This window comes from Theobroma cacao, chromosome 6 (assembly GCF_000208745.1).
Source record: "Theobroma cacao cultivar B97-61/B2 chromosome 6, Criollo_cocoa_genome_V2, whole genome shotgun sequence".
NCBI lineage: Eukaryota > Viridiplantae > Streptophyta > Magnoliopsida > Malvales > Malvaceae > Theobroma > Theobroma cacao.
Genome location: NC_030855.1, coordinates 18,927,550 through 18,941,429, shown reverse-complemented (window position 1 = coordinate 18,941,429; position 13,880 = coordinate 18,927,550). Strand labels below are relative to the sequence as shown.

Genomic DNA, 13,880 nt, shown 5'->3' with positions numbered 1-13,880 from the left:
TTGTATTCAACTTTGGGTTATGTTGCGTTTTGTATAAGTCTATAAGATATATAGGATCCAACAAAAACTGCACTAAAAGAAGAGGACATGACCGTAATAAACTAAAATGAATGATACCCTTGCCGTCTTAAATGGAAAACAGACTAGTACTGGCAATTAGGGTTTTCAGTGCTATAAAAGCTCTTTTTCGCTCTTCTTTACAGTCTCCAATTCTCGCTGCAGCTCCCATCCCTAAGAAAACCCCGTAAAAATCAACAGGTTCTCCTTCAATTCGTAGCTCCCTACTAATTTATTTCTGCCTTTTCTTTTTGGTTTGCTTTTGTTTTAAAGGCTTTTAATCTTACGAAGAGGGTTTTTGTGTTTGGGTGGATCTGGTGCAGTGAGGTGCAGGGAAGGAGAAGATGGCGACAGTTCCAGGACAGTTGATTTGGGAGATAGTGAAGAAGAACAATTCTTTTTTGGTGAAGCAGTTTGGAAGAGGAACCGCTAGTGTTCAGTTCAGCAAAGAGCCCAACAATCTCTACAATCTGAACTCCTACAAACACTCTGGTATTATTTTGATCCAAAAGTTTCTTCTTTCTTTTATTGTTGTTCATTCGATTATGTTTATGTCAGGTTTATTTGACAAATGAAAATTTCTTTTGCTTTTTTTTCCCGTTTTATTAAGTAAAAGAGAAAAGGAAATATTTGCCTGGCAAATGATTGTTCAGGGAATGACAAGAAATATTGGGTATATCTTGTTTCGTTTTTGCTCTTTTTTTTTTCTCTTAAAAAATTGAATTAAGTTTTCTTAGGAAAGCTGAAATAGTGATCTGATATAACCATAAGAACATCCAAGTACGATGAGGGGGGCAATTTTAATTGATATGGTACTTGAAAAGTTGGAAGCGAAGTTGCTGTTTTTATCTTGAGAATAGTTGAAACCTGGAATCATGAATTTAATGCATTCACAAAGGAATACATGTCCTATTTGCTTAATATATATTCTTTATATCCCTCCCCTGCCCCAGTTTCTCAACTCAATAGCTGAATTCGTTCTTTGAGTTTAGTTGAGTCGGGACTTTGGTGCAATTGACTTACTCTTCACTGGATCTATGAAACGTTAGGGCTGGCAAACAAGAAAACAGTAACCATTCAAAGTGGGGGCAAAGATCAGTCTGTGCTGCTAGCAACAACTAAGACCAAGAAGCAGAACAAGCCTTCAAGTTTGCTTCACAAGTCTGTCATGAGAAAGGAGTTCCCCAGGATGGCCAAGGCAGTCAAAAACCAGGTAAAATAGGAAGACATCATCTGAACCATTTCTGTTTATTCTTTTTCTAGGTTTGGTTTTGCCTCTGAAAGCTTTCCCTACCTCCCCCAACTATTTGATATTAATTTGTAACTTGGTAATTATTGTGCTTGTTTGTTTTTGAAGAGAAAAAATTGTTTGTCTAAAGAGTCACCACCAAAAACAGTTGTTTTTTTTTTTATTAAAAAAAGTTTGAACTCTTTATCTAATATTAGTTCCTCAAACTAACTGGTGAACATTGTTAGATTATTTAGTTGATTGATGATTTGTTTGTCTAAAGGTGTGGTATTGCTTGCATTCAAATTCAAATTTTTTGAAAGTTTTATCTTGCGGTGATGAAGCAATAACAGGTAAGAAGGATCTATTTGTTGGATTCTTCTATGAAATTTACTTGTTACGCTTGGCTTCTGAGCTTTTAAAGTTTAATCGAGTGCAATTTCAATGCTTACGTAGCTAGCTTTGAGCATGATGTGTATATATGTGTATACTGAATTTTGGCTGTCATGCTCTCTCGTGTAGCTTGTCCCCTACTGTTTTACCTTTTCTCCCCACCTTCCCTCCGTTTTTCCAACTTGCTCTTGGCTGCTATTATATTCTCAATTATATTAATGTAAGTTGGTGATTTTGGCAATTTGCACTGTCTTCATGCTGCAGTTCATATAGATTTTCAATGATATTCTGAAATTCTGTTCATCTAAGCATGGTGATTCTTTTATGAATTTTGCCTAATGTCTCTATCTTGTTTCAAATATTGCAGGTGGCAGACAACTACTACAGGCCAGATTTAACGAAAGCAGCCCTTGCAAGGTTGAGTGCTGTGAACAGGAGTCTGAAGGTTGCCAAGTCTGGTGTCAAGAAGAGGAACAGACAAGCTTTGAAGATCCGAGGAAGGAAGTGAAGTAGGGGTTTAAGTTGTTTTGTGCTGTGATTTCATTGTTCCAGACACTTTTTTACCTCTTTTTGAAGTCTTATTTTGGTTCATGGTTTTAGCTGGGTGGTGGATTTTATGTCGATTTTGAAACAAAAGAGAATCATGGTCCTTGATGGTATGTTTTCCGGATTATACTTGTGGTAATTTTGAGCATTTTGTCCCTTAATGCATTGAGAAAAACATAGCATTTGCTTCTGCATGGGCATGCTATGTTTGTGTCAGCAGACGTTACCATGAAAACTGTACAAAAACAAATGACAGCCGCCACTGCGCTTGAATCCTTTTGCACAATATTAAGATTATGTTTGGAATTAAGATAAAAAATATTCACTGCTAGTACTAAGAGACGAGGATATATCCTATTCCTATGCAAGTTTTCTAGGTATATTACCGTAGAGTAAAAATGCACATATCATTCACCTTTAAACACTTAATTGGTAATATTGTTGTCAACAGAAAAAAAAAATGGAAATTGCAATTTGTTCATACCTTATTTGGCCTAAATGTAATGACGGTTAAGTTAATTTGGCCATTACTAGGTAAAGCTCAACATGTTTCTTCATCTTCATGCAAGCTCGTAAAGTAGAAAATATCATTGATACTAGTAAAAGGTCCGATTAAATGATCCCAAGGTCCAAGATTTCTTGTTTGTACCCCAATGCATCCCTCAATTGTAGACCATCTACCCAATTGAAGTGTTAACCTGATCACTCCAGAGGACATTATTAGGTTATATTTTTAGTTAGCTTGAATACAAAAGAGTTTGATGATCTGGATAACATTTCCAAATCATAATTAAGTATTAGTTGGAGAGGACCTTTCCATGGCCCAAATACTTGATTCAAAGGACTGGTTTGATGCTTTCTTCTCATATTTTTTCCAACATTGAATGGCCAATTTGTAGGACCTCGACAAGACAGTTAAAAGACGTAGGAAAATGATAGCTATAAGAACACACATCAGTGTCCTTTGCATATTGAGCCGTGCACGTATATTCTTCTCGAGTAAAAGCAGCCCTTCGATGGAAGTACCGTATCCCGCCCCAGTCACAGCGATAGGTATTAAGTTATGTTATTTTGTTCCATATTTCCATTTTCTTATTGCTCACAAACAAAACGAAAATAAGATAACAGATAACAATTTTAATAAATAATTATTTTTTTAATTACTAATCTAACCGTTTAAAGTTCCTCCTACTTTAATCAAGCCCCATTATTGTTGAAGGAATGTGACAGCATTTAGATTTCTCCAACTAATAGTTCATGATTGAACTTTATTTCTTTATGCATTCCTCTTCTTTTGGAACTCTGCCACACACTTGTAAATGACATGTTCTCCTTTCTTGTTATAAGCTCCCCTTCTTTTAGATAAGAGAGGACAGGCTATAAGTCGGCTGCAGAACTGAGATGGCGTTTGTTTGGTTTCTAATTTTCTCTCTGCCACTTGCAATTGCAGTGGCACCTCTGCTCGCAGAACTCCAAGGTATGTATATGTTTTCCGTATTATATGAAATATATATTTAAAATATAAATGGATAGGTTTATATGAATGGTCATTATTATTATCAATGAACCAATTTTTGCAGAGAATAAGTTGGAAGTCAACCAGTCTGGCATACACGTTAAGATCTATCACGTTCAAGGGCCTGAGTCTTCTCTCACCCCAGAATTCTCCTTATCCTTCTCCAATTTTCTCTTGCGTGATGAAGAACGTGTTAAGGCTCTCGCTTCCATAGTAGCCCAAGACAGAGGCAGAGGCAGAGGCAGTACAAATTCCGCTTTATCCCAGAGATTAGGGTATTGGTCAAGTGCAAAGTCTTTGAGTATCCCACTGAATCCAGGTTTATCCATCGGTACAGGGAACTACTATGTCAGGATAGGCCTTGGAACTCCGGCCAAGTACTATGACGTGGTCATGGATACAGGCAGCTCCTTCTCCTGGATCCAGTGTGAGCCTTGTGCAGTATACTGTCACAGCCAGGCAGACCCTGTTTTTAATCCCTCTGCATCTACGACATACAAATATCTCTCATGTGCCGCCTCTGAGTGCTCTTCACTCAAGGAAGCAACTTTGAACAACCCTTTATGTTCGACTTCAAACAAGTGCCTATACACGGCCAGCTATGGTGATTCATCATACTCAATTGGCTACTTAAGTCAAGATTTACTGACTTTATCACAATCCCAAACCTTCTCCAATTTCGTATATGGATGTGGGCAGGACAATGAAGGCTTGTTCGGAAGGGCAGCTGGGCTAGTAGGACTAGCCCGTGACAAACTCTCCATGCTAGCTCAGGTGTCCTCCAAATATGGATATGGTTTCTCTTACTGTCTGCCCACAGCTACTTCTACTGACGCTGGAGGTTTCCTGAAAATAGGAAAGCCTTCTCTATCAACATTCAAGTTCACTCCCATGATCACAGATCCTCATCAGAATCCTAGTTTATACTACCTAAGGTTGACATCTATAACTGTGGCAGGTATCCCTCTGAGGGTGGCTGCTGCTGAGTATAGAGTCCCAACCATCATAGACTCTGGAACTGTCATCACACGCCTGCCTAGGTCTTTGTATTCTGCCTTGCGAGATGCCTTTGTAAAGATCATGTCCAAAAAGTATGCGCAAGCCCCAGCAATTTCGATATTGGATTGCTGTTTCCTGGGGACTGTCAAGACTATGTCGGCGGCACCTGAGATTCAAATGATGTTTCAAGGAGGAGCTGACCTCACTCTTGGTGCTTCCAATGTGCTCATACAAGCTGATAAGGGAGTTACATGCTTGGCCTTTGCTGGATGGAGCCAAACAGCCGTTATTGGAAATCATCAACAGCAGACGTTTGAGGTTGCTTACGATGTGTCTGATTCAAGAATTGGATTCGCGGCTAATGCCTGCCACTGATCCTACGATTTTCCGTTTGATAATTAATTAAAGTGAAATATAACATATTTGAATAATCACACTGCAAATCAACCGCTAGGAGAGCTCATTGTGCATGGATGGTTTGTCCCAGCTTTTTAAATTGTCAATGTCAAGAATATATAATTCAATGTCTTAATTAGTGTAGTTGTCACTTGCCATCATATTTAATAATAGACTAAGCTATGGTAGCAGACACTGTCATTCCTTGTAATGACTGATCTGTTTTTAGTTATGGCAAAGTATTAATTTGAAATCTTTCAAATTAATAGATTATCAAATATTGAAATATTGTACTCTTCAAAGATTCAAATTTGACTTTGTTTATAAAAAATTGAAATCAAATGTGGAAGTAAGTGTCAGTAGATTAATATTGAGAAAAATTACAAGTAGCTAGTATGGTCAACATTTTAATCTTCTTGCAGTCAGTTAGGCAAAGTCTTTTTAGTTTTTGACTCGAAATCTTAACTCTTATAAGGTATTGCAATTATTTATATCCAGTCTCAAGCAGGGAAATTAATTAGACTGATTAACTTTGCATCCATCCACACCTATAACCATGTCCCTGGGACTGGGAAAGGCAGCTGTCAATGTGTTTTCTTTTCTTTTTTTTTTAGCAATTTGGAGAAAAACTATATTTCATACTAGATAAAAGAAAATACTAATAAAGGATATTACCTTCTGCCCAAGTTTTCTTGGTTTATTACCATGCACCAAAAGTGCATATATCATTGTAAACCTTTGGTATGAAATATTATCTTTGAATAATAATGAAAAAGATAAAACATATATATATATATATATTTATGTAATGACTAATGACCGTTATCTACCCATGCAAGCTGTTTGACTTTGCAATTTGTCCTTATCTCTTTGTCTGGCCAAAATTAGTTATCAAGTTGTTGTTTCTCATCTTTAAATTATAATATTATCTTTGGAGCGTATATGCTATATGATAATAATTCAAGGCATTCCCTATATGCATTTGCTTGAGGAATTAAAGCTAATAAACTTGTTTTTGCAAGAGACAAATAACAATTTTCAAGCATACATTTTTTATATAAATAGGATGTTGCTAGGAAATGTTCATAGGAGAAAAAAGAAGTAAAAGAAACGTGGCCTTAATCACACAATTTGGGTTTTTCAATAACTTGGAGAAAAATTATATTTCAAATTAGATAAAAAAAAATACTAATAAAAGATATTACCTCCTGCCCAAGTTTTCTTGCTCTATTACCATGCACTAAAAATGCATCGATCATTTTATTGTAAACATTAGGTATGAAATATTATCATGGAATTAAAAAAAATAAAAGAAATATTTATAGAAATGAACGATTATCTATACGTATATATATGGAAGCATTTTGACTTTGCAATTTGTCATGCTTTTGTATCAAGACCAAAAAGTATAAAGTTGTTTCTCTACTTTAAATTACATTAATACTATCTTTAGAGCTTATATGTTATACAATGGTAATTCAAGTCATTTTCTATATGCATTTACTTGAGGAAAGCTGAAACGTCCTTTTTCCTTCCTTTCTATTTGTATTGCAACAGTTAAATATCAATTTCAACCATATATTTTTGTTACCATCTTGACTAAAGATAAAAAGTGTTTTGATATACTAAGTAAAAGAGAAAGAAATCAAAAGAAAACGTGAACTAAACCATAATATGAGTTCATATCATGTATTCAATGAACAAATGAATAAAGCAATTCTAAGTCACATTAATTCAAGATTTCAAAATGTTTCTCCTAAAGTAGTAAGTTACTTTTGATAATTGTAACAGATATGAGCTCTGCTCAGCTCCATTTAGATGATCACAAGGTCCAAGATTTCTTGTTTGTCAAGTAAATGTTTGATGAACAATAGTATAAATACCCCGAGGCATCCTCATTGTTGACGGCAACATGGAATACAACCTTCTGATAAAGGCTGCACTGCAAGGGTGCACAAATCTTCAGCTTCATGGTGGATTCAATAATCCTAATAGTACTTATCGCATTAAGGTAATCAATCCTTTTTCCCTGCTCACCTCTCTTTTATTATGATTTATACATTTTAATTTCTTCCTGAAATCATGTGTCTTACTTGAAAATATTGTTTTAGGTAAAATGCAAAAGGTGCCAAGAGGAAAATGTCATTGAAATGAGCTTGGGCCATGTTCCAACTTCTTCAAGCACTAGCAGAAAAACCAACTCCTAGCAAGAGTCCAGTTCACTTTGATGGCCAGGTTCCAATATATTGTTTCCATTCAATTACTTGCTGCTTTCTCTCTGGGCTTTTCTTTTGTTCCTTTATTCATTTATTTCTAATGAAGTTAATTAATGTTACGTTAAATTCTTGGTTGTTTATCAGTGTAACATCAAAAGCTGTGCACAAAAGATTTGGGCGCAAATGATTCCTGGATGTGGTGCACCCTATGCAGAAACTCCAAGGTGGAATACAAAGAAATTATGAAATTTAAATTTGGAGGAGCTAAGCCTGTAGGGTTTATTTTTGGTGGAGGCTGGGAGTTTGAATCTGTATGTATGATTTACTCAGTTTTATTTTGATTTGGTGATATCACCTTCATGAGGATATTGACCAGCAATACATGATATAATTCTTTTTTGGTTCAGCTGCACAGGCTGGCTACTTATAAGGGCTACACGTTGGATGACTATGTTCAAAAGGGCAAGAACACAAGCGAAGAACAAAGTGATGAATTATGCAGCCTGATTGATGACATAGTTTTGGAGCCTAAGATTTTATATGTTAATGCTAAATTTGAGAAGTGCTAGCAGCCAAAGTGATTATAGGATTTCTGCTTTTATTTGTGTTTAATACCTAGTTGGGTTGTAATAAAAGATTTGGGACTAGGCTGTACATAGAAAAGTCTATTAAATAAGATCATTTGTACATATAATTGGGGTGTAATAAATTTTTTTTAACATTAAATGAGATTGTAATTATAAAATTTATTATATTTGCAGTTGCAGAGTGGTTTTTTCCTTTTTCTTTTGCAAATTGTTTTGGTGGTCTGTGCAAATCCATCTACACTTCCTAGAATTTGCAAATTGCCATCATTTCTAGCGAAGTAAGTCAACATTTCAGAGCTATAAAACTTATACAAGTCTGCAGAGAAGTTTGAGACATGAGAGTCGTAAACGTTTAATGTTTTAATAAGCCAGAGTTATGGCTTCTGAAAGTCATGAATTGGAGAAAGGTGACACTGCTGTGGGACTTGTCAACGTGAAAAAATTCGGTGGCAATGGCATGTTAAACAAGCTTTAACTCCCATTAGATTTCCATTTGAGTTTAATTATTAGAAGCACATATCTCATAGTTTAATAAATAAAACACTGGTCAATTTTCGAGATTAAAATCTAAGGGAATGAGAATTTTCACATAATGTCTAATATTTAATTATCAGATGATTTGATAACATTATGAGAAATTAAATGATTTCAAAGTTGAAATCTTAACATGTGGATGATTGTTGCCATTTGAAATCAAAATATACATTTTTACCATAATGCGTCGTGGGCATTGCATGTAAAAAGTCAGTCCAATGAGGCATCTCATATTCAATTTCGGTTTTAATCCTAATCTTAACGTCCTCCACTTCATCCTCCCACCTTTTGATGGCATTAGCGTTGCAGCATTGTACATCTTCTCTGTTTTTCAGCTTGTTCAACAGGAACTGCATTGAAGCAAATCGATGAGCATACTGATGAACAAGTAAAGCTAGCACAAGTATGAGCTCCATCTTGTCTATTTGATTGTTCCACCACTGTATTGAAACAAGAACTGAAAAATGAAAACTCGAAAGACTTAATCAATGGTCATACCCTAATGAGACCAAAGTGCCAGTCCACTACACGCCATATTTTTAAAGTCTTGGGGCGACAACTCCAAAACAGGCCATTGACAAGGGCAGCATAATAGAGTGACCTTGGAGTTGCACAAATTAACAGCTTCAGAGAGGTGACCTCACTTGGTGGAGGAACTGAAACATCTGGCAGCTCTTGTTGAATGAAAGAATCCTTTGCAATGGATAATATCCATGTTAGGTGGATGATAGATTTGAGAATAATCTAAGAAAAGCAGCAACTTTGTGAATCCTAAAAGTTACCTTATGGGGAGGGAGGCATAAGTATAAGTCTTCTATCCGCCCAAAGTTTGCTAGGAACTGTCTAAAACTAAGGAGCCATTCGGCTCCACAATTTTTGTCGCGATGTAAGTCGAAATATACACGAACTCCCAATTGAGAAATGAGATTATTAATTAGAGAGATGGAGGGTGTTGTTTCTTTACTGCCATTAAATGAGAAAGAACACAGATTTGGAGAGTCAATATTCACATCTGCAATTCTCTCGCAATGGTATATGCTTAGGCTTTTCAGCTTATGACTCAAAATCTTAACTCTTTCCAACCTATCGCAATAGCTTATATTCAAAGTCTCAAGCAGGTGCAATTTAGAGATAAGCTCTTGCAATAATTGGTCACTTAAATTGGCGTGTCTTAAATGTAACTTTTTCAGATTTTGGCATGCGTCCAAATTGACCTTGCATATGGAACTTCTTAACTCATCGCAAAAGTCCAAAGTTTCAAGGCTTGGTGCTTCAATGTTAACCTCTTTGAGGTTCCAATGCATTGATGACAACTCAACCATCTTAAGTTTACCGAGTCCAGAAATGCGAAAATAGAAAAGCTCCCAAAAGTTCTCAAGAGCAAAGATTTGAACACAAGGGAAAGTGGAGATAAGGTTGTCCAGTATCTGCTCATCTAGATGAACTGAGCATAGATGTAGCTGTTGGAGGGAAGGAAACCTTGTGCTACCTGCTGTAAAGGGGAGATCTAATCTACATCCGCCTAGCTTCAAGACAGTTAGTGATTTTGCAGCAAGTATTGCTTGGGGCAAATGGTATGTTGGTTTTGGATAATCACATACTGGTAAGAATGTGCAACCGAGATCTATATCTAGCTCTTCGATGTTTCTCTCTGTTACCAATCCTACCCAATTGTCAATGACAGAGGCAAACTCATCATCCAGGTGGAAAATCCTAAATCTGAATTTTTTAATGCTAAGCAACTCTTTCTGCTGATTTATTCTCTTAAGCGAATTGTTTGATAACAACATGAACTTCTCTCTGATAATCATCATCGCTAGTAATTTGCCTTTCTCCTCATCAGCCCCAACCCCTCGTATATGCACGTTATAACGAGTCCTGAACTGCTCTAAATTACTCAGGTACTTCTGCCTTTCCTCACTGCTGAGCTCATATGATTTGACATATTCTTCAATGAAGAGTTCATCTAAAACCACCACCGGAAATGAATCATATATGCTTTTCCAGGCCTTGGATAAGACGCTAGTTCGAGCTGCATCTGTTGCTTCAACCTTAGATAGTATATGATGAAGAATTGGCTCAGGTAGATCAGAGATGCGATCGACAGCTTCCGTTCTGTGTTCGTCCATGATAGCTGCACCTTCAGTGTACTTCTGTTAAGCAGAACAAAATGGATGGAGTTTGTCTTGGGATCGAATAATTCCAAAACCTTTATGATTTTACCCTCTTTTATATAATTCATCAACCAACAAATCTTTAGTAGAATTCATTTGTGCGTGTCTCATTAAATTAGGTTCATGCCGAATGCAGGATTTCCTCCTGGAAGGAGAATGATATGATTTAATCAAAGACCAATACAGAATGCTCATTTTCTTGTTGAATTGCCTTATTAACTTTTCATGGCACGCAACCCTCACTTAATGCCGCATTACATTTTATCATTTATTTCTATTTTATTTGATAACATGGAAAACGAATTAAAAGGAAATAAATAGAATTAGCACGAGAGATTAGAATGTTTTAAAGTTTCATTTGCTTGTTGGTTTCAGCTATTTCTCTTCTCTTTGACCCAACGAGTAATATGGACTGGCAATTTTCTGAAAATTAGTCATGGAAACGTAAAAAAAGGAACAATATGTCCCAACCGAAATTCTCTAGTTCGGATATTTGTAGTGAAATTGAAGATTACTATCTTCACAAATGCTTTCTCATAAATATTTTATGAAATGAACTAAAAGCACCTAATCTCCTAGTTGTTTGTTTCTGCTTGATTTTGTTGCAAAGTTGGATCATATATACATAATTCTAAGGTCCAAATCCTTCTTAATTTCCAACCGCATAACACTTTCAACTACATTAGATTTAAAGCAATTGAGCATTTGACTTATTAGTTAGTGCATGATCCCTTACTTAAAAAATAAAATTCGAATCTTCATTCTCTCAATTAAAAAAAGCCCGACACTAGCTTTAAACATTAAAAAAAAAAACCCGACACTAGCTTTGAATAATTGAGAAAAAAAATCAAGTATTCGACCATAATAGAATTATGAATTATCAAGACATTTTTCCTTTTTTTTTTTTGTTTGTTTTTCTAAATATGAACTTCCATCTCTATTCAGGATAACTTTCAATATAATTTTTGACCCAAAATTGAATTATTCCAAGGGGAAAAAAAGCTATAATTTCAATTTCATAGACTTCTCTCAATGCATCTTAATACTGTTTCAAAACATGATAAAGACAGTGTCATTAGTTTCATTTTTCCAACAATTACTGCTATTATTTTGGACTAATTGCACATTGGATGGTAGGGTGATGTTGTGTTATATATCAAATACAATAGCAGCCATTTTGTCTGATTTAGGTTCTCGAGCAATATATGGTTGGCTTTGTTTTAACCTTATTCAGTCAATTGTCTTTCGGTTTGCTCGAAACGAAGTTGGATTCTAAAGGAAAGGTTTTCAACGCATCCTATAGTTTTATGAATTGGTAAGAATTAGGATCGCTTGGTGGATCAAAAGCATATATAGGTATAGCGGTCTGCAATATTTCTTGTCTGAAATATTGTGGGAATATAAGTCAACCGTATGTGTATATATTGTTCTTTTCTTATATTCAAAAAGCATTGGTAAGTATCGTAGCCGTATAGCAGATTCCAACCTCGCTAGCTAGCTGAGACATTTGGTTCACCGAAAAAAAAAGTCCATAAAAGCATGTCATAGTTCACATTTTTTTATGTAATGTATATTTTTAGACATGATATCTCTTTTATTATTCAAAACATTTCAAACAAATCTTTATTCGTTTACGACGTTCAATTAAGATTTTATATTTAGATTTTGTACCAAAAAGATTTTTATGATTAATAGTTGATTAATTATTAGTAGTTAAAACGTTATTTATCATTTTTATATCACGTTGAATATGAAAATGTCATATGATCATATCAAGATGTTATGTTATCTTGCTCCATCACTAACATGTGACATAAAATGACAAGTAACGTTTTAATTAATAACAATTAATGAATTGTTAGTTATCAATGTATAAGTGTTTGATTAAATGTAAAAAAAATAAAAATTTATTTAAAGTTTTTTAAATATTTTTTAAAATAAAATTTAAAGCATTTCTAACAAGTACTTAAAAGGCACTATAACTTTCGACCAAAACAACAAGAAAATAAAAGAGCCATATAGCTAGCTAAGTTTATTATTATGGTGAAAAATTACTACATTAACCATTAAAATATTGTTAAAGGGGCGCCATTGGTAATGTTTCCTCCTTGTCAATGGGTGAGAATTAAGTAAATAGGAATGAGGAGCACCAGAAAACTCAGTTTCTATAATTTTAACTTATATATTATGGGTAATGATTTTATAATCTTGTAGAAGTAGTTGTTATGCAGAAATATCAATTTATGGGGTTTCGTAACTCGCTTTAGCCCCAGTAAATTGAAATTCGCTACTATAGAATATTCCTATACTTTTTTTACATTTTTTAATGGAAGCAGCAGAGAAATTGAAGACACCACATGAGTTTTTCTTTCCTTTTTTTTTTTTTGTATTAATTGATTAATCGTTTGGTTCGTAAGTATTTATATACTAATCAAGAGACTTGATGACCAAGTACACGTATTCCGATTGTCCAAGAAACTTCTTAAACCAACCGTGTGCACTTGTTTAATCAAAATCCTTTTTATTAAGAAAACAAATATACAAGGAACAAAATCAACATTGACGATTTACAGGCGGAAAAGTTACTGTTAATTTACATGAATTTTAGGCTATGCTTATGTATTACTAGTATTTTTTTTTTAAGAAAAGGGTTTTGAACCTATATTACTAGTATTTTATTTGTTGAAATGTAAGGATTATTTTAGAGTAAAATACATAAATTTTTTAAATTTTGATCATAATTTCACACAAATTTCTTAATATTTAAAATGGACAGCTCACGTTTTGCTGAACAGAAGAACAATCTTTCGTTATACATATAAGTCCAGCTATTAATCAATATTTTTATTAGTTTGATGACATACTAATATTTTTAATACAATTTTACCTTTCATTAATTTTAAAAATTATTATTATATAAAATACAATTTCTTTCTCTCTATCTCAATATTCTTTCTCCTCTCCTCACTAAATTTTCTCCACCGCAAACGGTGAAAGAATTTGGCAACGATAAGCATGACAAGCAATGAAGGGGCACAATCTCACAGCGTCAAATCTAACTACGAGGTGGTCGATCGATGTAAAATCAATTAGATTCATTTACAAAGTAACTGAACGGTGTAAGAAAACAAACCGATTTGAAATAAAGGAAGAGGCTTGAAAGAAAGGGAAAAAGTAGAGAAACAATGTGAGGTATTTTAAGCATTTCACATTTATCCATTAAGATTAGAATGA

General features: G+C 34.6%; 3 protein-coding genes and 1 long non-coding RNA gene across 6 annotated transcripts; 3 read left to right on the top strand and 1 right to left on the bottom strand.

Moving 5' to 3' along the window:
• Window positions 150–2,440, top strand: LOC18596095 (60S ribosomal protein L28-1). 3 transcript variants are annotated; one of them, XM_018123966.1, is made up of 6 exons: window positions 150–258; window positions 381–549; window positions 1,107–1,270; window positions 1,569–1,638; window positions 1,808–1,898; window positions 2,046–2,440. In XM_018123966.1, exons 2-6 carry the CDS (start codon window positions 402–404, stop codon window positions 2,074–2,076), a joined length of 504 nt encoding a protein of 167 aa, XP_017979455.1. In that variant the 5' UTR covers window positions 150–258; window positions 381–401; the 3' UTR covers window positions 2,077–2,440. The 3 variants fall into 3 exon arrangements, with proteins under 3 accessions (XP_017979455.1, XP_017979454.1, XP_007024421.1); XM_018123965.1 differs by lacking the exon at window positions 1,808–1,898; XM_007024359.2 differs by lacking the exons at window positions 1,569–1,638; window positions 1,808–1,898 and having other exon boundaries at window positions 151–258.
• Window positions 3,449–5,413, top strand: LOC18596094 (aspartyl protease family protein At5g10770). Its single transcript, XM_007024357.2, has 2 exons — window positions 3,449–3,701; window positions 3,805–5,413. Exons 1-2 carry the CDS (start codon window positions 3,626–3,628, stop codon window positions 5,112–5,114), a joined length of 1,386 nt encoding a protein of 461 aa, XP_007024419.1. The 5' UTR covers window positions 3,449–3,625; the 3' UTR covers window positions 5,115–5,413.
• Window positions 6,968–8,077, top strand: LOC18596093. Its single transcript, XR_001928365.1, has 4 exons — window positions 6,968–7,146; window positions 7,247–7,370; window positions 7,496–7,662; window positions 7,759–8,077. It is a non-coding gene; the product is annotated as an uncharacterized LOC18596093 (long non-coding RNA).
• LOC18596092 lies at window positions 8,601–10,766 on the bottom strand. The gene is made up of 3 exons (XM_018122827.1): window positions 9,255–10,766; window positions 8,971–9,165; window positions 8,601–8,912 (listed from the first exon to the last, which is right to left on the bottom strand). The coding sequence occupies exons 1-3, from the start codon at window positions 10,599–10,601 to the stop codon at window positions 8,601–8,603; spliced, it is 1,854 nt and encodes a 617-aa protein (XP_017978316.1). The 5' UTR covers window positions 10,602–10,766.

Bases quoted from the DNA above. Each gene is read 5' to 3' on its own strand.
- LOC18596095 (XM_018123965.1), top strand. From the start codon at position 402: ATGGCGACAGTTCCAGGACAGTTGATTTGGGAGATAGTGAAGAAGAAC. The intron at 550-1,106 runs GTATTATTTTGA...ATGAAACGTTAG, and splicing joins GAACTCCTACAAACACTCTG to GGCTGGCAAACAAGAAAACA. The intron at 1,271-1,568 runs GTAAAATAGGAA...GTTTGTCTAAAG, and splicing joins CCAAGGCAGTCAAAAACCAG to GTGTGGTATTGCTTGCATTC.
- LOC18596094 (XM_007024357.2), top strand. From the start codon at position 3,626: ATGGCGTTTGTTTGGTTTCTAATTTTCTCTCTGCCACTTGCAATTGCA. The intron at 3,702-3,804 runs GTATGTATATGT...CAATTTTTGCAG, and splicing joins TCTGCTCGCAGAACTCCAAG to AGAATAAGTTGGAAGTCAAC.
- LOC18596092 (XM_018122827.1), bottom strand. From the start codon at position 10,601: ATGGACGAACACAGAACGGAAGCTGTCGATCGCATCTCTGATCTACCT. The intron at 9,166-9,254 runs GTAACTTTTAGG...TCCATTGCAAAG, and splicing joins TATGCCTCCCTCCCCATAAG to GATTCTTTCATTCAACAAGA. The intron at 8,913-8,970 runs GTATGACCATTG...GTTTCAATACAG, and splicing joins GGCACTTTGGTCTCATTAGG to TGGTGGAACAATCAAATAGA.